We start from the raw sequence: 25,162 nt of genomic DNA, 5'->3' as shown, positions 1-25,162 counted from the left end.
CCTTCCGGTCCAGAAAAACACTCCGGGACCGAAGAGCCAGGCGTCTACAAATGGCGTCCACGCCAACAAAACAACGTTTCGACGACGAAGAGGAAACATTCTCGGTTCCGGAATCAGAATCCGGAGACTCCGACGTCGAACAACAGCAACAAACAGTGAGTAAGACGTCGAAAATTAAAACCATCGAGAAGACAAAAGCCCAGGGGACGCCACTGCCAACAGGCCATGGCTCGACCCATAAAACAGGCGACCCGTCGAAGGCGCCGAAAAAGGGCACGCCCATAGCGAAGACACCCGACTCCGGTCGAGGGACCGCCATGGAGCAACCTCGGAGCCGAGATAGCGACTCCGAGAGGCAAAAACAAGATGCCGGCACCGAAAAACATCGGCACCGAGACACACTGCCGAAAGCCACAAAAATTCTGTTGGTGCCGAAGCCGAAAAAAGATTCTCTCTCGGCGCCGAAAAGTTCCACACCTTCATCCTACACAGAGGAACAAGGAATAAGTGGCCAGATGCACAGATTTGGACAAGAGCTCCAAAGTGTAGAATCAGACTACACACAAAAGAGACTGTACATCCAGCAAGACACAGGGAAGATATCAACCCTTCCCCCAATAACGAGGAAAAGAAGGATCGGACTTCTCAAGGATGACGCCCAACCACAAGCCAAAGTGGTTAAAAAAGTCACGCCTCCGCCCTCTCCACCACAACAGGCATCGCCGGCACAAACACCGCCACAAATGCACTCACCAGCGCAAACTACCATAAGTCAAGATAATCAGGATCAAGACGCTTGGGACCTATATGACACCCCAGTGCCGGACAATGATCCCGATTCATACCCCACAAAGCCGTCACCGCCAGAGGACAGTACCTCATACTCGCAACTGGTGGCTAGGGCTGCAGAATTCCACAATGTCCAACTGCATTCCGATCCTATAGAGGATGATTTTTTATTTAACACCCTCTCGGCTACACATAGCCAATATCAATGTCTCCCAATGCTACCAGGGATGTTACGGCACGCAAAACAAATTTTTGAAGAGCCCGTAAAATCAAGAGCCATCACCCCAAGGGTGGATAAGAAATACAAACCACCACCCACAGACCCAGTGTTTATTACTTCGCAGTTACCACCTGACTCCGTAGTAGTAGGGGCAGCTCGCAAGAGAGCAAATTCCCATACATCTGGCGACGCCCCACCTCCGGACAAAGAAAGCAGAAAATTTGATGCGGCAGGAAAAAGAGTAGCATCACAGGCAGCCAACCAGTGGCGCATCGCAAATTCTCAAGCGCTGCTGGCCAGATATGACCGCGCACACTGGGATGAGATGCAACTTCTCGTAGACCATCTTCCCCAGGAATACCAAAAAAGGGCGCAGCAAATAGTTGAAGAGGGACAAACGATCTCAAACAATCAAATCCGCTCTTCACTGGACGCAGCCGATACTGCAGCGAGAACAGTCAACACTGCTGTCACCATAAGGAGACACGCTTGGCTCCGCACTTCAGGCTTCAAACCTGAAATCCAGCAGGCTGTCCTTAATATGCCCTTCAACGAGAAACAACTTTTTGGCCCTGAGGTGGACACAGCCATTGAAAAACTTAAAAAGGACACAGACACGGCCAAAGCCATGGGCGCACTCTACTCCCCGCAGAGCAGAGGCTCTTTTAGAAAAACTCCATTTAGAGGGGGGTTTCGTGGCCAACCCACAGACACCACCAGCCAACAAACAAGAACCACACCATATCAGGGTTCATTCCAAAGGGGAGGTTTCAGGGGATATAGAGGGGGTCAATTCCCAAGGAGTAGGGGAAGATTCCAGACTCCAAAAACACCTCCACCTAAACAGTGACTTTCAAGTCACAGAACCCCTTCACTCAACACCAGTGGGGGGAAGACTAAGCCAATTCTACCAATCTTGGCAGCAGATTACAACAGACAATTGGGTATTAGCAATAATCCAACATGGCTATTGCATAGAATTCCACAAATTCCCACCAAACATCCCTCCAAAAACACGCAAAATGTCACCACAACATTTAGAACTTTTAGGACTAGAAGTTCAAGCACTACTGCAAAAGGATGCAATAGAGTTAGTACCAGTACAACAAAAAAACACAGGAGTTTACTCCCTGTACTTTCTAATTCCAAAAAAAGACAAAACATTAAGACCAATATTAAATCTCAGGACACTAAATACCTACATCATATCGGACCACTTTCACATGGTCACACTACAAGACATCATTCCACTGCTCAAACAGCAAGATTACATGACCACATTAGACCTAAAAGATGCGTACTTTCATATACCGATACACCCTTCTCACAGAAAGTACCTAAGGTTCGTATTCAAAGGAATACATTACCAATTCAAAGTGTTGCCATTCGGAATAACTGCACCAAGAGTGTTCACAAAATGTCTAGCAGTAGTAGCAGCACATATCAGGAGACAACAGATACATGTGTTTCCTTACCTGGACGATTGGCTAATCAAGACCAACACAGTAAAAAAGTGCACAAACGACACCACATATGTCATACAAACCCTTCACAAACTGGGTTTCTCCATCAACTATACAAAATCACACCTCGAACCGTGTCAGACACAACAATATCTAGGAGCAACCGTCAACACATCAAAGGGAATTGCCACTCCAAGTCCACAAAGAGTGCAAGCATTCCACAAGGTAATAAGTGCTATGTTTCCAAACCAAAAGATACAAGCAAAATTTGTGCTAAAACTTCTAGGCATGATGTCATCATGCATAGCCATTGTCCCAAACGCAAGACTACACATGCGACCCTTACAACAGTGCCTAGCATCACAATGGTCACAGGCACAGGGTCAACTTCAAGATCTGGTGTTGGTAGACCGCCAAACATACCTCTCGCTTCTATGGTGGAACAGCAACAATTTAAACAAAGGGCGGACATTTCAGGACCCAGTGCCTCAATACGTTATAACAACAGATGCTTCCATGACAGGGTGGGGAGCACACCTCAATCACCACAGCATTCAAGGACAATGGGATGTACACCAAACAAAATTTCATATCAATTACCTAGAACTGTTAGCAGTATTTCTAGCGTTAAAAGCCTTTCAACCCATAATAACACACAAATACATTCTTGTCAAAACAGACAACATGACAACAATGTATTATTTACACAAACAAGGAGGAACACACTCAACACAATTGTGCCTCCTAACACAAAAAATATGGCAGTGGGCGATTCACAACAACATTCGCCAAATAGCACAATTTATTCCAGGGATCCAAAACCAACTAGCAGACAACCTTTCGCGAGACCACCAACAAGTCCACGAATGGGAAATTCACCCCCAAGTTCTGAACAAGTACTTTCAAATTTGGGGAACACCCCAGATAGATTTGTTCGCAACAAAAGAAAACGCAAAATGCCAAAACTTCGCATCCAGGTACCCACACCGCGAATCACAAGGCAATGCTCTATGGATGAGTTGGTCAGGGATATTTGCATACGCTTTTCCCCCTCTCCTTCCATATCTAGTAAACAAGTTGAGTCAAAACCAACTCAAACTCATACTGATAGCACCCACATGGGCAAGACAACCTTGGTATACAACTCTACTAGACCTTTCACTAGTACCGCATGTCAAACTACCCAACAGACCAGATCTGTTAACACAACACAAACAACAGATCAGGCATCCAAACCCAGCATCATTGAATCTGGCAATTTGGCTCCTAAAATCCTAGAATTCGGACACTTAGACCTCACACAAGAATGCATGGAGGTCATAAAACAAGCTAGAAAAGCTTCCACTAGACACTGCTATGCATCTAAGTGGAAAAGATTTGTTTGCTACTGCCATACCAATCAAATCCAACCATTGCATGCCTCTACAAAGGACATAGTGGGATACTTACTACATTTGCAAAAAGCGAATCTCGCTTTTTCATCTATAAAAATACACCTCGCAGCAATATCTGCTTACCTACAAACTACTCATTCATCGTCTCTATTTAGAATACCAGTTATTAAAGCATTCATGGAAGGGCTAAAAAGAATTATACCACCAAGAACACCACCAGTTCCTTCATGGAACCTTAACATCGTCTTAACAAGACTCATGGGTCCACCTTTCGAACCCATGCATTCCTGTGAAATGCAATATCTAACCTGGAAAGTCGCATTTCTCATTGCAATCACATCCCTCAGAAGAGTAAGTGAAATACAGGCATTTACCATACAAGAACCATTTATTCAAATACACAAAAATAAAATAGTTCTAAGAACAAATCCAAAATTTCTACCAAAAGTAATCTCACCATTCCATTTAAATCAAACAGTAGAATTGCCAGTGTTCTTCCCACAACCAGATTCCGTGGCTGAAAGGGCACTACATACATTAGACATCAAAAGAGCACTAATGTACTACATTGACAGAACAAAGCTAATCAGGAAAACAAAACAACTGTTCATAGCTTTTCAAAAACCACACATAGGAAATCCAATCTCTAAACAAGGCATTGCTAGATGGATAGTCAGATGTATTCAAACATGCTATCTTAAAGCCAAAAGAGAATTGCCTATTACACCAAAGGCACACTCAACCAGAAAGAAAGGTGCTACAATGGCCTTTCTAGGAAACATTCCTATGAGCGAAATATGTAAGGCTGCAACCTGGTCTACGCCTCATACATTTACTAAACACTACTGTGTAGACGTACTAAATGCACAACAAGCTGCAGTGGGCCAAGCTGTACTAAGAACATTATTCCAAACTACTTCAACTCCTACAGGCTAAACCACCGCTTTTAGGGGAGGTAACTGCTTTATAGTCTATGCGAAACATGTGTATCTGCAGCAACATATGCCATCGAACTGAAAATGTCACTTACCCAGTGTACATCTGTTCGTGGCATTAGTCGCTGCAGATTCACATGTGCCCTCCCGCCTCCCCGGGAAGCCTGTAGCCGTTTAGAAGTAGATCTTAAATCTTAAACATTTGTACATTTGTAAATAATTATTATAAACTTTTTATGTACATATGTATTCACTCCATTGCATGGGCACTATTTATAGCAAACAACTCCATCCTCACCCTCTGCGGGGAAAACAATCTAAGATGGAGTCGACGCCCATGCGCAATGGAGCCGAAGAGGGAGGAGTCCTTCGGTCCCGTGACCAAAAAAGACTTCTTCGAAGAAAAACAACTTGTAATACTCCGAGCCCAACACCAGGCAGCAGACTGTGCGAAACATGTGAATCTGCAGCGACTAATGCCACGAACAGATGTACACTGGGTAAGTGACATTTTCATTATAGCTCTCACCTCACTACTTACCTTTCTGATGCAACTCCCCAACCCCACCCCGCCACCAACTTGTCATAAATCCGTCAGACTTCATCAAGGGAAACAAACACTCTGGGTAATGCAGCATTGTCACAGTCACCACAGTTCCCAATATCTTTTTCAGCGCATGTGATAGAGCACAGCCACACAGCTATTCAGTCTTAATTTATACCTCACTGTGTTAATTATATGATCACATTTCCCCTAGCTTCAAGAGCAGAGGGAAACTCCCTACTTTTCTGGAGTGTCTGTCAACTATTTACCCTTGCAATTTGACCACACAGGGTGCTACACCCAGGCTAGTTGTCTGCTAAACAAGGAGCTGTTCCACTTATCAGTGGCAATTCACCATTGATTGACTGCAAGAGATGTATCTCTTTGCTAGCACATGCCTTTCCTGGTCCTACAGGCCATCCCTCTTTTCATCTAGATATGCAATCAGGGAAGCAACTTCCTGCCACCGGTACGCTCCTCAATTTCAGTTCTACCCAGGGCCGGACTGGGAACCCAAAGCACCCCTGGCAATTTTGTCAGACCAGCTCCGCAAGGAGGCTGAAAATGCGAGTGAGTGTATTATGCTGGATTGCTGCTTTTGTTAGTGGGCCTGATATTGCAGCACCATTGCAAAACCGTCCTGCACCCCTCCAGCCTCCCGGGGAAACACCCGATGCCCAATACAGCCAGTCCGGCCCTGGTTCCACCCACTGCTCCACTCATTGAGAACATTTCTTTTTCTCAGCTGATGTGTCCCTCATCTCTACCCAACACCGGCTAAGTCTGCATTAGTCATTGTTCCCTCTCAGTATCGCATGGCAGAGGCAGGCTCTCGCATGCCAGCAGGCCTCTCTCAGGTGAGCTTGCCCAGTCCTTGTCCTGCTGCTTACTTGAAGGTGGTTGGACCTCCCTGTGAGTAATTGTGTTGGTGCCTGTGAACTCCCGCCACTCCGTATTGAGCATTACCGATCCAGCATCTCACAGTACTCTGCTTTGAAGCCACTGGAGGATCAGCACTATCCACAGGCTCCAACTGCTGTCCACCTCTTTTTAGCATCCTTTGTGGGAGTACTCAGGAGTTGATCTGGTTGTCCCAGTAGGTTTCATCACATGGAGCCAGACCTAACTCAGGACTCCACCTACTTATGACCCACCACTTTCGATTACAAATTTAGATGCAGTGGCTTTGGGATCCTCTCGTCACGTGTTTTTACCATCCTCTTTGTAGGAGGTTGAGGGAGGCACTTGCATCTGAAACATGGCTTTTTACCTGTTGAAAGCTACTTTGTGTAGTCTGGCATTGCAGTCTCAGCTGCTCACAGCCTGATAATTGCATCTGTTGCACTTTACCACGCAGAATGTTGAAGGCTTCCATGAGAGTTGCAGAGAGAAATAAAAGTTGTTCCATCAAAATTAGTAATATTTTTAGTTTTTTTGCTGTTTTCTAAAATGTGAGACCAGGTCCAAGCTTGAGACAAAGCAACATGTACTTACTGAAACAAAAACGACGTTAACAGTGATGTAAGTTTATAGTTCGTTCATTTTTAATACTAGACATAGACACAGCTGCTAAAGTGCACATAACTTTGGCCATAGCTGTGGTAATTTGTATGCATTTTGTAGGAAATTGGGATGGGAAAACATGAAATTAGAGATGATGCGCTGTGGGTGTTCAAAAGCAAAACTAAATTTCTGGAATTAAAAGGATGGGAGGGGGAATCTAATTTGCAGCTGACATACACTTCTAACAGGATGGAGGGCAATGTATTGGCCAAAAGGGTATAGTTTTCTAGGAGAGACACATTTAAGGTGTCGGGTGACTTCTGGGTCCCAGAAGGGGAGAAAGCCTTTGCAAAAGCAGCTGAAGTGTACTGCAATAGAGGGCATGGTGGTGAGCCTTAAAACCAGCATGAACTCTCTCTTGAGGAGGGGGAGGCAAGGGAAATAGATTAAGAAAAGCTTCACCAACAACATTCAAGGTTTTTCCACAGACATAGGAAGTGAAGAAAATCCTGAATAAAGTAAAAAAGGCTAGAGAAAATAGAAAAGAAGGCAGGTAAGAAGAATCTATCGCCCAGGCAGTATGGGTCTGGGGAGCTTTGAATAGCTTCTCAGTCCCAGGAGCAGCCATAATCCCAGGAGCATTGGAAAAGGTTATAAGATGATGGCATATCATTGGAGAGACCTGGTCGAAGCTCCATTATTGAATTTCCTATTAACCATCATTGTTTGAGTTAGTTCATTTGGTTCAGTCGAAATCGCCATGACTGCAACTTCTGAATTATTTATATTGTTAACGGATGCCCAGGTCTGACAAATGATGTTCCTGCTTGCATGGAATCTTCTGGTAATTATAGGAAAGTGTCTCTTTTGACATAGTCACCACCCCCCAAATTTGTACCTGGTTTCTGGTGCAGATGTCACTGAAAATGCTTGGTGTCCCTGCTAAACAGGTCCCTTGTGCAATATCTCTTTCCCCCAAAACTCCTAAGGCATTTTTCCCAATTGGCAAACCTTTACCTACCACTGTAAGTCCCTACTAAATGGTACCCCTGGTACCTAGGGGATGAGGTATTAAAGGAAGGCCCCTGAGGGCTGCAGCACAAATTGTGCCACCTTCAGGGACCCTCTCACTAAGTGCACACAGTACTGCTTTGCAGGCTGCATGTTTTGGTGCAGAAATAAAATGAAAACACAACACAGCATACCGCCTGTGCGCCCTGTCTCCTTTACACTGCATGCAATATATGTAAGTCACTCCTCTAGCAGGCTGTCCAACCCTAAAGGCAGGGTGCATTATATTGCATGTGAGGGAATATCTGCATGAGCAGATATGCCCCTGCTATGTCTTTGTCGAATCTTAGACATAGTAAGTGAACAGGGAAGTCATTTTAAGTGCATGTGCTGGACACTGGTAATTACAAGTTCCCCAGCTACATGATGGCTTCACTGAAAATAGAGGTGTTTGGTATCAAACATCTCCTATTAATAAACCCTCACTAAATCCAGTGATGGATTTATTAATACATGCACTCAGAGGGCACCTTAGGGGTGTCCCCTGAAAACCTGCCAACTCCTAGCTTGGACACTGAGTAGCCAAAACCAGTGCAGCCATCTTAGACAGTGTTCTGGCCCCCTGAGGTGAGCTCCAATGCTCTTGAGTGCTTGGAACAAAGGCCTGCTCTGGGCAGAGGTGTGACCTCCTCTTTCAGACAGGATGGACGTTCCAAGGCGGGGAACTTCAAAGGCCTTGCCACCTTTGTAATGCGACCCAGGTCTCTCCAGATGGTGATGACCAGCCCCCTGTCTTGATCACACTTTTAGCAGCAGCACAGGTGGGTAAATTAGTCAAATTAGGAGGAGTGCCCACTTCATGCCAGTCACAACCCTAAGGTGGACGAGCTGAAGTGAACACTACTTTTTAAATTCCTACATCTTGTTTAGAAGGAATTGGGCCACTTGGGTTATACCCACTTCCCAAAGGAAGTGGTCATGAAAAGGGTGTGGCCACCGTTAAGGTGAGTAGCCCATTGGCTACCATCTGGCACTCCCTGTAATGCCCCTAAACTCAGTATTTAGGTGCCCCCCTGAACCTTTGAAATCAGATTCCTGACGACCTTAGAAGAGCTGGATACTACAGATCTTCAGCAGCAGAGAAGACTACAGACACCAACTGATTTGACCCCAGCCCTACTGGCCTGGCTGCAGCCCTCATTGATCCTGCACCAAAAGACGACCAGTCCTGCAGCCCAGCAACCTTGAAATCGTTGGGAAGACTGCCTACCTTCGACAAAGATCAAGATCTCCTGAGAACAGCAAACTCGAGTCCAAGTGGCCCACGGGTCCTGTGAAGGTTCCCCAGCGATTCTGAGTCCTAGTCCATTGTGGGCTGACTCTGCCTCAAAGGCTTCAGCCTCAAACCGAAGACTCCCCCTAACCACGACCTGCCTGGTATGCTGTTCCAGATGCCAAAAGACACTGCTGCTCCCAGAGCCCCTGGGCTTAGGGGTGCTGGTCCATTGGTGTCCCTACGTCCCCTAGCATCAGAACTTACCTGGGCAGCTGTGGGTTTTCTTCCTTTAGCCACCTGGCCCAAGCCTGCAGCCTTTTCCGAAAATGGATCCCCCCATCAACTTGCATTGGCCGCCGGATGCTGTGTTGGCACTCTGCACCTGGCCGCCGCTGTGCCGCGGAGGGTGTACATTTGGTGCCGTCTTGTGGTCCCCCCTGGGCTTACCTCAACCCCAAGAGATCAACCCCTGACACTGCTTTACTTATCTGTGAGCAGCGCATCTTTGGTTATCCCCAGTCTCCTTTGGTTAATATTGGGCGCCTGACAATGTGTTGCCACTCTGCACCCGGCTACCCCTGTGCCGCTGAGGGTGTAATTTTGGTGATTCCTTCTAGCCCCCATTGTGCTTACTTCAACCCCAAGAGATCGAACCGTGGCACCACTTTACTCACCCGTGAGCAGCACATCTTAATTTACCTCCAGTCTCCATTGGTTTACATTGGACACCCATATACGAATTTGACCTCTGCACCTGCCCGCCCCTGTGTGCTATTGGTCTGCTCTTGGTACTCATTTGAACCTTGCCTAGTGTTGACATAAAACCCAGAAGACTGGATTTTGTAAGTCATGTAGTTGGAAAACTGCATTCTTTTTTTCCTTCCATAAGTTAACATTGCTGAACTGAAAAATTGCACTGTGTTGATTTTTGAAACTTCAAAGTATTTATGCTTGAAAATCTACTTACCTGATTACGAAGTTCTTGGGTTTGGACTTGTTCTTTCTGTGTGTGTCTCATTTATTGCCTCTGTGAGTACAACAGATGCTTAGCACCACCCTCTGACAGTCTAACTGCTCACCCACACTACCACAAATAGAGCATTAGTCCTATATACTTTTGCCTCTGCATTACCAGTTTGGGATCCACTGAACTGGAGGAAACATGATGGGGGCCCAAGTGAATTTGCGGTGCGAGTGATCCTCTCTTGAGATGATGGAGATCCAGAGGAATGCATACAGCAAGAAAAAGTAATACTGACACAGATGCTTTTTCGGCTATTCAGTTTGCGATTTGTGCTGCATAAATAGTCACTTATGATTGCTACCCCTTTTTTAAAATTGAATTAGGCAGGTACATAATGTTGTTGTTATTTGAAAGTTGAATTAAATGGCTTCAGGCTGCGTAAGCCATGGCCTTAAATGTGAGTTACTAATCATTTCCTATATTCTAATTGCATTCTGGAATTTGTTAACCTGGATTTACTAAACTGCCAATGAAAATCCACTGACGGGACTCGGAATGCATTTTGGCTTTCACCCGACTTGACTGCATGCATCAGACATAAAACAGGAACCCTTTCATTAGTTTGGAAATACTGGTCCCCATTATGCACAGGAGGGTGTGCTAACATAGAAGTTGCCCAGTCTCAAGGGTCCATAGTACACTTCGTCAACAGAGCTTGCATAACGTTTTGAACCGCAGAGAATTAACAAAAATAGATATAGCATGTTCTGTTTTGCACAGCTATTAAAAGTCACTCTGTTGTAAATTATTAAAGACAGGTAGTCTGTCCTTTATTTAAAAAAAAAAAAAAATGCCTCTTTGCTTTCGGAATGGAGTGGTGGCCACGTTTTCTTCAACGCTGGTCCTCCTAGAAGACCGCATTTATTATCGCCATGAATAATTGTACACCCAGAATTTTTTTAGAAAAGTACTCGAATGAGAGTAGCCTTTCTGAAACATTTGCCCACGAACAGAGAGAAGGGATATGAACTCAAATGAATGACATGTTTTGAAAGGAACCAACATAAAGCATGCACTTCAATGATGCAGAGCTTCACCCATGTGCAGTTTTATGGGTTAATGTGACTACACCGCTCCTACCCGATCTAAAACCCAAATAAACAAAAGGTTTCTGGAAGGAGGGTGTAGCCTGCTTTGGTTCTGTACCGCCTGAAAATCAAGAGCTGCAGCATACCTGTGTAGATTGGTGCCCCCCAGGGCAGCAGGACTCTCTCTCCCTATCCAGTACTGACAGTGGGTGATGTTCTGTTGTGTGGACTGCAATTTGCATCATGCTTCACTCTCTAACCCCCCCTCAATGACTACCTCACTGGTTCCATGGAGGCACGATTTGTGAAGAGCATTCTGCCATGAGGTGCCTGCACGTGCACTTCTTTATCTGTCGACACTCATTCTTCCTGACAGTAGACAACGATTGAAAGAAGTAAAATTCTGTCAATCACAGAGACTGGCATTCCGCCTTGAGAGCTGATCCAAATTTTAAAGGACACTTTAAAAAAGCAATGACCGAAGCAATCACCCAGAGCCCCTCTCTATTATTTTTTTATTTCTTTATTAACATTTACAAAAGCTCTGACAGACAAAGCGGAGTTTTGGGTGGGTTGAGGATCAAACCTGTATTCTTACCAAAGGCCAGAGGGTATGCAATATATCGTCCTGTACACCAGGCATTCTGGTGAATTTGTTTTCCTCTGCTTGAGAGAGGTTTTGTGCATTTTAAAATAAATATTTGTGCGGTCTTGCTGTCAGACTATCCTTTGGAACGTGCATTTATATCCTTGAGGATCGTATTGATCTTCAATAATTCCTATATATACTTCAACTTGTCTGTTGGCCAGCCAACAGGTTTCTCAAAGGTCTTATACCTCTCCTTCCCCCTTCACCATTTTTCATGCCTCAGTGGGATCTTAATCTTGTACTAACATTCTTGATCTATGCTCCTTTTGAGCCTCCCCATCATTGTCCCGTCAAGCTTCTGGCAGTCAAAACAGCCTTCCTGATGGTGACTATATCTGCCCGAAGAGTGAGTGAGCTCCAGACTTTGTCATCCAAGCCTCCTTACCTCACCATCTACCTTGACAAACTGGTACTTTACTCTCCTCCACATCCCTCTAAATAAGAGGAGCGACTCCACCATCTGGACCCAATAAGAGCTTTGTCGTTCTACCTTGATCGAACAAAAAAGTTCCAGGTGGACAAGCAACTCTTCGTGGGGTATGTTGGAGTGAAAAATGCTTAGCTGTGCAAGAGTCGGACCATCTCTAGATGGATCTTACTCTGCATTAAGATCTGCCACACGCTGGCCAAAAAACAACCTCCTGAGGGCATGCAAAGTTCCGGTCCTTGATATCTGCCAGGCAATAACATAGGCCTCCTTGCACACGTTCATTAAGCATTACTGCCTGACAGTCAGATCCGCAGGAAAGGAGACTGCTCCCGTTTGGTCCTGCAGGACTTTCTGGTTTGAAATTGGTCCACAGACCCACCTCCGGGGATGGTATTGCTTGGGTATCTATTCTACGGTAAGGAATCTGCAGCTAGAAGTCTTTGTCAGATGAACTAGTTACTTACCTTCGATAATGCCTTATCGGTAGAGAATATATCTAGCTGCAGATTCCTGATCAACCTACCCATCCTTCTCACTCTGCAAACAGATTTCTAGGGACAGGGCTGTTCCCTTTCAGGGCCCTAGTTTTGCACACCATTGGTCAGTGTTTTTCATGATTCTGCACTTCTGGAGTGGAAAGTCATAAAAAGAAACTGATGTCAACGCACCTGGGTGGCACCTATATAGGTGTCACGGATGTCACTTCCGACACAAGTAATACAGACGACACATGAAGCCACCTGCAGGGGTACCTCTCATGAAAAATCTTCCGGATCCAGTCTGAAGCCTGGGGCAATTCTAAGATAAGGAATCTGTGGCTAGATATAGTCTTGACCAGATAAGGCGTTACCAAAGGTAAGTAACTTGTTCTTCAGTACTGAACACACAGATGTATTAGTGAAGAGTGACCAGGCATTTGCTGACCCAGCCCTAAGCAGCCTGTAGAGGATTGAGAAGGACTGAGCTGGATGATGTTTCCAAGCACAAATCATTAGCTCTACTAATTTCAGCTGCTTACTCCCCTTAACTCTTCCTCGCTGAAGCTTCCCACACAGTAGAGAAGAGACCAGGAGGAAAGGTTATACTATTGAGGCAGAATCAAGAGAGGAGTCATTAATAAGGTGAGATGTAAAGAAGGAGAGGCCATATGAAAAAAAACAAAAGGAGGAACAGAAAAATGGAGTGTGCACAAGAGAGAATTGTTCAAGTAGGTGTGAAGGAGGCAGCCATGAGGAAGGCAGATTTGAGAGAGGAAGTTGTTGAATAATAGCAGTGGAAAAGTGTAGACCATGAAAAAGAAGGTGCTTTAAGAGCACATCAGGCAAATCTAGGGTATGAGATGAGTACCAAGGGAGTGTGAGAGAAGTGGCGTCCGAGCATAGTTGTTTTAAAAGGATGTGGAATAAGGGTATGAGAGCACATATCTGAGGCTAATGCAATGGAGAAGGTTGACAAGAGTATATGAGAAGACGTTATGAGAGAAGAGGAAGATGATTTGTGGGCATGGGAGAGAACTGTTCAAGAGTGGTAGTTGTTAGGTGGGCAGTTGTGATAAAATAGTGGGAAACGGATGTAAGAATTCCTGAGGCTGACTTAAAAACAAAAAAAACGGTGAGCACATAATGATGGTAATGAAGGAGAGAGCTAGAAATGAGTGTGTGTGGGTAGAATGGGTGTGAGATGAGGGATCTTTTAAACCAATTGTTTTTGGATAATGATCTGTTCGACATTAAGGCTCAAACCCTTTGTAGATCCAAAGAGGGAGATGCCCCCCCCCCCACTAGGGGCAGCTATAGTTCCACCAGTTAGAGTTGTGAGGCATCTATTCTATGAGTTTAATTTAAAACACTTCTGGACAAACACATAATCCCTAACCAGTGCAGGACGAATGCTGGTGAAGAAAAGGTATTGGTCAAATGTATGGAAAAATATCCTGATTCTAAGTTGATTGCTCTGAAAGTCTATGGTAAAACAGCTGATGTGTGAGAAAGATCTATTGATGGTATATGGCAGTAGTATTTATTTGGTGAGAGTAGACTTTCTTTTTGAATGTATTATTGTGTATACGCTGGTGCTCAACTATTTATTGTCTCATGAATTTTACCCTTTTGCAAACTGATATTTTTCTTCCTGATCTTTGCTTTTTTGTCATTTTGATTCGTTCATCCAAATAAACGTAACAGAATGCACAAATAAGATAAGTTAAGAGCATGGAGAAAGGGAGTGAGATAAAGGTGTATGTAAAAGGAGGGAAACAAACGTGTGAAAAGAAGAGGGTTCACAGCTTGTGAGAAATGCCTTCAGATCCATTGACCATAAGTTAAAATGTTTACCATAACTACCACTAAGTATCCCTAGAGAACCTGCTGACTAAGGCCGTGACACAAGGTGTAACTGCTTTGGAAGTATTTAACAGTTGGCTTGTACAAAGCTAAACATCTTTATTTCCTAGAATGTAAATAGGTGTACTTTAAAAAATGAAGAGAGTTGAAGTTTAACAAAAGTTTGTGAGGGCGATCTAGGGTATTAACAACTGAATAACCAGATCGTAATAAAACGCTTAGGTATGCCTTTTAACAGAATGGAGGATATTAGTAACATTAATTTGACTCCATCAGTTCAATGTCTCATGCTTGTACAGCGTTCTTTGGCTTAGTAGGGTTGTTTGTTCTTTGAATGACCCTTGCATAAGTACTAAATGGAACATGATTGAATCATGGAATCCACCTTGTTCTTATTTCAGGGGTTCCAGACCTTTTGTAGTAGCTGTGGACGACATACTGTTTCAGAGACCCGTTGAAATTGGATCATTATTATTCCTCTCATCTCAGGTAAAAAAACAAACAAAAAAATAATAAAAGAAAATAGGGTGTGTGGATTATGTTAATTATCTTCTGTGTATGCTACATTTAAAATTGCAGAAATTCAGAAAACAGGTAACCTACAAAGACCCTAATTCCGAGGTTCCCTTTAAATGAAAAGGAGCCGGTAACAAGAGTTACTGGACTCATCTGAATTAAGTGATTCGCTGTAAATCCGCAGGTATATGGTGTCTCAGTCAGAGACTCCAAATGCTAAAAACAGGTGGCATTTCTAGGTGAAATGGAAGGATAGAGAGGAATTGCCAGCAAATTGAGACACGAATTACAGATTTGTCAGGTAATTCCTCATTTCAGTGGTAAATAACGAGTTCCTGTTTGTAATCCCCATTACCTGTCCCGATCCTCTTGCAATATACAAATAACCCAAATATTTGTAAAATTGAGGGAGTGATCATAATGGCAAAGATAAAGGAGACTTCTTATTGAGGTCCTTAATGTGGTTCAATGTCAATTAAACCATTTCAAAAGAATGTTTTTAAGTGTTATTGCCAATATTTCTTTTAGCTTACCCCTGGACATATTGTAATTTGCCATTAAAAAATGTTGGTCCCGTGCTTTCTAGTCAAAGGTTATTGATAGCAAATGCATGACTCTAAACTACTGTGTTATCCTTTTCGCTCTTCTTAGTGTGTATAGTGCACTGAAATGCTAATGACACATCCAATATATTGAAGTTCTCATCTTACTGTGAATGCGTTTGCTTTTTTAAATCTTCCCACTTGGCTTGCAATGATACTTATTTTCTTAACTTTGAATACTCACAAATGCATCAACTGCTAGACTCCTTTCTATGTCAGAGAGACAACGATTAGGCCTTTTCTTTGGGCCCTTATTTACTTGTTATTTTTAAGTTTGTATCCTGGCTAGTATCCTCTGTCGGTACTATAATTTATCTTGTGTCCTAGAACCACCAGTGCAGTTGTACTCCAAATGTATAGCCAAGTTACCCCCTTTAGGAACAATTCCCCATAAGTATTGAAGTTGAGCAGTTAGGCTTATTTTTCGTGATCATAGGGATTAGACTCTCAGATACAGTATGACACTGTAAATACCAAAATAAATGGTATAACTGGTCTGGCCATCTGGTTTAGTTTTCTCTTGCTCTGGTTGCTAAAATGCACAAATAAGGGGCTTGAGTTTTAGCTGCTGAGCTTCCAGTGAAATATAATGAAGTGTCTATAAATCTACCACTGAACAATAAAGGTACCACTCTTGCGAAACCAGGTGTAAAGTATGCAGTGATCATGCAAGAATAAAGTAAAAACACAACATAAGAAAAATCTTACACAAATTTGGAAAAATAGAGTAAATTTGAATAAATAATTTGACACCAAAACAACAAAATTCCAATCATTAGAATTGGAGGTCTGAATTTGTAAGGGAAATCTAGTGCCTAAAAGATCAAAATGCCAACTGCAGGTATCTGGTCACGCTAGAGCGGGTCAAAGTCAGAAAATATGGCCAACCAATATTGGGCCAATCACTGCTCACTCTCAGACTTAGAAGACATTTTGAAGAAAAAGTTCTGAGAAGGTAAAAGCAGGGCAACACTGCAGGTGGTGTCCAAGGAGCGAGTGCTGTTGAGCTGCTGGATGAAGTGGCGGTGAAGATTTCTACAATCGGACTTAGTCACTTTTTTGGAAGTCGAAAATCTCCAGCAGGATGAGGCATGAGGCGGTAGCCAACAGGGGTTCAAGGAAGCCAGATATCCCTTTGGCGAAGGACCGCTGAACAGGATTTGCTACTTCAGAGAAGAACATAGTGGGAGCAGCCGCAAAGTCAGGCAAACCGATGACACACCTTGGGCACATCAAAAAGCAGGTTGGTCTTGATCTTTCCTTGGTTCTTAGAGCAGAGCAGTTTTTAGCCAAAAAAAGTTGAAATCCCACATTTTGGATTTCAGCTATTTGGGCAACTTTAGCAACACCACCAAGAGTATAGGGCCGGAGGGGCACCAGTTGAGGAGTTAGGGCTTACTCACGTCCAGGTTCAAGGTGGTGGTGGTCTGTTATGTACCTGTAGCTCTGAACATGAGGCCAGCAAAATAGCCCTTGGAGTCATTCTGGTAGTCCTGGGTTCAGGTGAAGAAGCAAGGCTCAAACAGCAGGACCGGCCTCAGAGTTCAAAGCAGGCTTTTGGAAGCAAACCAGTCCTTCCAGGTGCAGAAAGGTATTCTTGTGGCATACACAGTAGGCCACAGCAGCAAGCAATCCTCTGAGAGCCTTTCTGCAGGTCTAGAAAGTGAACAGAAAATTTGGTCTGAGGGGCCTATTATACCCAGTGTCCTCTTTGAAGTCTCTAGAAGTTTCTCTTTGAATTTCTTGGAAGTTCCTGACTCCGCTGCCCTGGTTCCAAGCTGGCTGCAGGAACAATGAAGTGGTGACAAGCCCTTTGCGTGAAGGCAGAGCACAGCCTATTCAGTGGTATTTGAGGCTGTGCCCACCCCCACCCTTTCTGCCAGAAGATGCTCCATTCAGGCACACCTAATTCCTCTATTGCGTTACTGTCTGGGAGGAATTCACAAAGCCTAACTGCCAGTTACTTCCAGTGATGTGACCTAAGATAGACTGCAGGTAACAAAATGCTAAGGGCAGGTAAATGGCAACTAAAAGTGCCACTTCCAAATCTGTAATTTAAAAAACAACTTTGCCATTATAGATAATTTGTAATTACATTTTCATAGATATCAAACATGAATTGCTTATCTGTCCCCAGTCAACAGCTACCACTTATTAAATGTTATGAGGCAACTCAATGTTATTCTGTGGGACAGATAGCCCTCACAGTAGTGAAAATTATTTTAGGAGTGTTTCACTACCAGAGCATGTAAAACGTGAAAGTACATGCCCAGCCTATTAATTAAAATACACCCTGCCCTATGGACTACATATGGCCTTTATTAGGAGTCATCTAGATGCAATAAAAAAGTTTAGGTCTTGGCGAGGCAGTTATATTGCCAAGTCAAATTTTAAGTTTAAAACTACAGTTAAGCTGCAGTGGCAGACCTGGGACATGTTTTCAGGGGCTACGTAAGTGGGTGGCACGATACAGGCTGCAGGCCCACTAGTAGCAATTAATTTACAGGCCCTGTGTGTATTTTACCACAAGAGACATGTAAGTAAATGAAATATGTCAATTAAGTGTAATCAGATTTTGCTATGCTTAGGGGGGTGAGGACAAGCACTTTAGCACTGCTTAGCAGGTGTAAAGTGCACAGAGTCCTTAGGCCAACAAAAATGGATGGAAATGTTTGGGTGAAAATGATCACACCAAGGCTGACAGGGCTAACATGTTGCATCAATATTTTTCAGAATTTTGTGAAAGTCCAAATGTATTGCATTCAGTTACCATTTTTTTCTGCATTACTTAGTATTATTGTATGACATTCCACCCCACGTGTACCTGCAATGCCTTTTTCAACATTCATGATGTTTCAGACTCTCAGAAATCTTTTTTTCAGGATATTTGCTGGACTTTGAAATATCAGCTAGAAGACACACCTGACTGAGTTGTCTGGATTTCCAGGTGGAAAAATTAAATCTGTTTTGTGGAGTCAGTTTGATGTTTAAACTGCCATAGCCGTCTAACTCATTTCTAAAATTAAATACCTTTAATTCAATGCATATTTAATTGACTCTACCTGCCAAATTTAAGAGTGTCATTGTGGGCACATCAGTTGCCCTCACTGTGTGTTTAAGATTCATTAATCTGTCTTTCCGACATAACAGTTAGTACCATTAGTGTTCAAAGCTAAGCAAGTTGTATCCCAAGCTGTTAAAACATGATTAATAATAGAGTGAAATTCACAGGTTAGTCCAGATTATCACTCACATAGCCTGGTCTGATCTGCTGAGACAGCCTTTTATTAAGGGGGATGATAAGAGGGAGAAAAAAAATCACAGTAAGCTAAAAAAAAAAAAAATACACATTAGTTTTGCAACTTATATAAAAAAATGAATTTTTTTTTGTATTTGGAGTTTCAGTTCAAATTCAGAGCAGCTGCCATCATTACAAATTCATCAATAGCAAAACACGTCAAATATGTGCATCTGAGTATAGATACTTCAGCTACACAGGTTTTAAATAAACTATTAAAAATTCTCCTCAAATACTCCGGTAAGTTTAAAAAAAAAAAAAAAAAAAAAGTCTACCAAAAAAAAGGCCCATAATTTATTAAATATTTTTGTGTTGATCGAGTGTACAGTGACTCAAACTCTCTTCATTTTATAAAGCCAGTCCCAAAAAAGGGACAAGCTCTGACTACCATCTCTGTACAAAAGGAGCGATTAGGCCACCAACATTGAAACATTGGTCTTCTGAATATTTAAAGACAGACGTCCTTCAATTCAAAATGATATGAAACCAGTCACCACTATCTAAAGCATCACACCTAAAACATTGAATACAACATGCTGCGTTTAGCTTGTTTAAAACCTGTGGGATCATATATATTAACCATTTGGAATAAAATTGCATTTTGCAGAAATAAATGCCTCACAGTCATAAAATTGAACTTGTTAACTTTTCACCATATATCTCAGGTCAATACAGTACTTTATTTTTCGTCCTGTTTATTAGAAATTCTATGATAGATGTCAAGTTTTCCAATTACTATCAAATATTTATTCCAAAGCCCTAGTTTCTTCATATATGAGGTGTTAATTAAATTTTCTGCCAATTCCTTTCTGTCTGATAGGATTTTAGGATCCATATTTTCAAACACGTCATAAAAAGCCTTATTGAACCACTGAATCCAAATCTTGTCAACATTCATCAGGGATTCAATTTGGGCCTAGGTCTCCCATTTATGATTTATCAAAAAATCTGCTAGCTTCATAAAGCCAATGGCTTTCCACCAAGTTACTATTGCTGAATCAATCAAGCCCAATTTCCCTCTTCTACCTGATTCACATAAGTTTCTGAATTGTTAGAGGATAGAATAGGATTTAAAAAATTGTCCTTTCTTTAAAAAATAAAAACATTGTTATGTTTTATATCACAACTGTTTGAGGGATTTATTTTTCTTAAAGTATAATTCATTTAATTTTCTCTTACCATCATGTCCATCAACTTGTTTTGTAGATAGCTGCATCATATACAAGTTTTCCTAAACCTAAATGCATATTGTTCAAATTGTGTGTGATAATATAATATCAAACTGGGATAGAGAAAACCTCCCTCTTCAGTATCTCTAAATTGCTGAGTGATAGTCTTGAGTTGGAATCACGCCATAAACAGGACAAAATGATAGATTTAACATCCTTAAAGATATATTGAATATAATGTACATGGTGCAGCCAAAACCAGAAAATAAAACAAAGGGTGAACTGCCATTTTTGTGTAGGCTACCCTTCCTCAAAGAGACGGGGAGTGGGGGTTTATAATTCAAATCATAAAGTTCCCCTATATCTTCTGTTTAGTAACCCAACAGGTAGCTTAGTGCGAATATGCATGCAGCAGGCTCTCTGTACAGAACTGCTTAAAATGATTTCCATCTTGGCTTTATTAATTTTATACCCACTTAGAGTCAAGGATACAGTGAGGAGTTTGAATACTCTCTCCTGAACTTCCTCCTTTGGGCTCAGAATCAACATAGTATTGCCAGCCTATAACTTAATGCCAGCCATTTGGTGGATAGAGAACTGAATTATCGTATCATCATGGATGGCTAGGGTTAGTGGTTCAATTAAAAAATAAAAATAAAATAAAAGCGTACAAGGAAAATGCACAGCCCTGCCTTGTCCCTCGCTTAACCACAAACACCCCAATTTCTGATGAATTTTAAATCAGTTGGATTCCGCATTATAGTACATATTCGTTATAAATCCAGTAATCTGGGTGGAGAATCCAAACTTCTCTAAAATACATTTGAGTTTCCCAGGCCACAAGGTCAAAGGCCTTGTCAGCTTCTAATAGAAAAATCACAGCTAGAATTTGATTAGTAACAGGTACATCTAGGTCCTCTATTGAGTAATTTGTGTACAAATGACGGCCCTGCTATAAAACCGTATTGATTTGTAGGAGTCATTTTCGAGCCCCCTTTATTGAACCTGTTTGCTAATAACTTCACAATAATTTTACATTGCAAATAGAAAAGTGTAATAGGACGATATGAATTTGGGTGCTCCGAATCCTTGCCCTTTTAAAAAAAAACAAAAGAAATGAAAGCTTGCATTTCCTATGCCAAATCGTGGAGGTATACCACCTTTTAAGATAGAATTGCTTACCTCCAGTATGTGAAGAATTAAGAAATCTGCGAATAATTTAAAATATTCAGAGTGGAATCATCTGGTCCACACACGTTACCCCTCAGTAAATTGTCCAAGACCTCCTCAAGCTTCTTTGAAGTGAAGATATTGTCCATAAACCTACTATCCTCTTCTGAAATCAGTAGAATTGTGATCTGTGCTAACCAACGCTTTAATTCATTCATCTCGACTCTGTGGTGGGAGTAAATATTTTACTAAAATGATCTAAAAAATAATTAATTTCCTCCTCTGAAATGCAGAAAATTCTGTACTTAGACATTTAAAGGTGCTAATAGTGCCATTTGATATTTGCTCCCTGACTTGCCACTCCTTCAACATCCCTGCATAATCACTTTCCTTGTATATCTTTTGGAAATAGGTAGCTTTCTTTTTAATTCATTTTTAGCAGAGTAATGCTCCCATAAAGCATCTGCAAATTAACCTTCTCTTTCTACGCTACTTTGTTTATGGTTTATATCTCTGGGAGTATTTTGGCACAAAGGGACATGTTAAATGTGTTCCAAATCGTAATCACAGATATTGTTCCCTTATTTCTGTCTGAAAGGTTCTGTATTTCCACTCTACATCCCTCAACCCAATACTTGTCTTCTGAGTAAATTTTAATTAAAACCTATCTCCTGTTTGTAGGTGCTTTGACCCTTCCGATTATATGAAGTTCAAGAGCTGAGTGATCAGAAAATTTGTTTAGCAACTTTGTCAATCACCTGAACCTAATAGTCAATGAGACCAAGAAGTAATCTATGTGTGTAGCTGTTTTAAACCTGGCCAAGGTACAGGTGAACTCCTCCTTTTGGGGTAAGCCACCCTCCCAGGATCGACCAGCTGAAAAACATTTGGTATTCCCTGTGAGTCTTCTGAATCTTAGGTTTGTGCTGCCTCTTTTCCCATCTTGTAGTATTCATACCTGGATCTTGTAAAAACATTTAAATCTCCAATGATAATTTCCCCAGGTATTGCACAAAGTTGATTAAAATAATTTAGATCATGGGTCTGGATCATTGGGGTATACAAATTAACCAACGTTAGCCATGTAGAATTAATCATACAATTCACCAAGCAGAACTGCGCTTCCTTACCAGTCTACTAAATGTGGATCTCATCTTTTACATTTTTAGTAATGAAGGTAGCTACCCCTCAATGCGCTGCAGTCTACGAAGGAAAACATTTAAATCCAGCCTATGATTTAAACATGGTGAGCTTAGATACATTTAGTGAGGCAGTATGAGTTTCCTGCCCCTTTATCCAGGCCTGTGTTGCTTGTTTTGTCCTACCATTGTTAAGTCCATTGACATTTAATGACAAAAATCTCAACACTTCATGTAATTAAAAAAGGAATAGTGTATACTCCTCCCAATGGCCCTTATGATGTGCTGCACCATGACACAGTTATCCTGATATCATATGCAGAGTGCTGCTAAAATGTCCAAATGTCCTTCCCTAAGTGCTCCCATGTGCAAACATGCAGGGCACTGTGTACTTATAAAGTGTTTAAAGTACATAAAGTGCTATATAAGGTCCCATACAAGGTGCTTCTGTGCCCATACCGGACTCTAAAGTGCATATCACATGAAGTGCACTGTGCAGTGCAAACATACCCAAAGTATAATAGAGCAGAACCGGCATCACCAACCTAACTAGATGCAAAACTCCTGCATAGACTCTCAAAACTACCCCTCAAGAATCTAAAATTGTCCTGTAACTCCTCTACCTCCTTTTCTTTCTGTCACCCTGTTAGACCTGACATCTTTGGTGTGGTCTTCCCTCAAACCTTTTTCCTACATCCCTCCTGGATTCATTTTTGATGGCCTTTGAACTCTGTACTTTACCACTGCTCTAGTGATAAAGGGTTTGTGCTCTCTCCCTAAAACATAGTACAATTGGCTTAAACCTGATTGGAATATTTAAATTGCTTATAAGCCTTAGTGTATAGGACTACATTTGTCCAGGGCCTGTAAATTAAATGTTACTAGTGGGTCTGCAGCACTCATTTTGCCTTCCACTTAAGTAGCACTTTAAAACTTGCAACCTTTGGTGCAGTTTTGAAACTGCTATTTCAAGCTGGCAAAATAAACCTTTTTGTAAGGCCTAAACATTCCTTTTTTATATACATAAATCACCCTGAGGTAGGCCCTGAAGGCCATTGGGCAAGGTGCATGGTATTTAAAAGGTGGAATATGTTTTCTTACATTTTCCATGTCCTGGTAGGGAAAAACTAATGAGTTCGTTTTTCACTACTGGGTGAACTCTCTCTCTCTCTCTCTCTCTCTCTCTCTCTCATATTGATAACATTGTGTTGCCTTATTACATTTAATAAGTGCTAACTTTTGCTTGCGAGCATTTAGAAATGTCATGTTTAGACTCAAACAAATTATTTAAAATTCTTTTTAATGGCAAAGTGGGATTTTAAGTCTCAGTTCTGAAAAAGCCACTTTGAGAAAGTTGCTATTCTCCTTTCCTAAACATTTGAGCCTTCTGCCAGTGTCCTGGGTCACATGACTATGAATTGCTCTTCTGTTTGGCTTTGTGTGGTCATCCCAGAGAGTGAGATAAAAGGGGACTATTGTTGGCAGGATGGGCCATCCTGCCCAGATGGCAGAGGGTGGAACTGTTCCATGCCCTGCCTAGATGTCAGGCGGTTCGCTCCAGTACACACAGTGGAAACTGACACTAACCTTTTGCCACCTCTGACTTCTTGGAGTCTTGACAGGGAAAGGGAGGAACTTAGCAAAAGGGAATCCTTCCACTTTAAAGGCTGGTACCACATATGAATAGCGGAGCCTCTGAACAACTCTTCAGTACACTTCTGGACCTATGAAAGACTTCAGAAGGACTTCTTGGATCTCCAGAGTGCTGTCATTTTGCTCCCAGAGGACTTCCTTGCTGCTTGAAGAAGATCTGGACCTTCTCCTTGAACCCAGGACCATCAGAAGTGACTTCAAGGGCTAGTTGCCTGGCCTCCTGTGTGAGCTGCAGGGACATCAGAAGTTCCTGAGACCTTGAACCTTGCTCCTGGACTCTGCTGGAGTTAGTCCTAACCCCCCTAAGTGATGCTCTGCAGGTCCTGAACTCTTGAAAGTGGTGCTGCTCCTACCTAACCCTAAAAGTTGCAACATAGAAAAAACAAATTACCAAAAAGTACCAGAAGTATGGATAGAAGACCGGGACCCACCTGCCAGCCGAACCACCCAAGGTGCATCACTAGTTGGCTCAACTGTGCTGTAGCTTCTGCTGTGTTCTCCACAGCAGCAAATCCTGTTCAGTGGGCCTTCACAGCAATGGTATTCGGCCTTGTGGCGCCCTCTATGTCTAGAGCCTGCAACTTTGTCCCGCTGGAAGTTTTTGGCTTCCAAAAAGTTGCCTAAATCTGAAGTTCAAAATCTATACCGGGCTCAACGGTGATGGGCTTCCCATTGAGTACGACAATTTCCTCAGCCTTGAAATCCAGCTTTTTCCGCTCAGAGCTTTTCCCGCCGTCAATAACGGCTTCACCAAGACCAGTGCCTCCCTGACTACAAAGACTCTTTCTCTGACAAAGCCTGCTGCCTTCTCCTGCTGAACTCTATCTCCTCTTTTCTTCTGAAAGATTCTTCGTTTTGATGTCATTTTATTTAATAAAAATTCTGTTTGGTGCTTTCACTTTATTATTGTTTATGTGCTGCATAAATAGTTTACACACTGCCTCTAAGGGAAGCCTCACAGTTTTTGTGCCAAGATACCAGATGCATCAAACGGAGATTAATTTAGT

The 25,162-nt window shown here is 42.3% G+C and overlaps 1 protein-coding gene across 3 annotated transcripts in view; it reads left to right on the top strand.

Moving 5' to 3' along the window:
• Positions 1–25,162, top strand: part of ACOT9 (acyl-CoA thioesterase 9) — a 550,522-nt gene that overhangs the window by 455,816 nt on the left and 69,544 nt on the right. For all 3 annotated transcript variants that reach the window (XM_069204744.1, XM_069204745.1, XM_069204746.1), the window contains one exon: positions 15,010–15,097. In XM_069204744.1, the coding sequence (XP_069060845.1) occupies positions 15,010–15,097 (88 nt within the window). The remainder of the gene's footprint in view (positions 1–15,009; positions 15,098–25,162) is intronic.

This window comes from Pleurodeles waltl, chromosome 8, assembly GCF_031143425.1.
Source record: "Pleurodeles waltl isolate 20211129_DDA chromosome 8, aPleWal1.hap1.20221129, whole genome shotgun sequence".
NCBI lineage: Eukaryota > Metazoa > Chordata > Amphibia > Caudata > Salamandridae > Pleurodeles > Pleurodeles waltl.
Note: the sequence above shows the minus strand (reverse complement) of the source record. Positions and strands in the feature narration are given on the sequence as shown.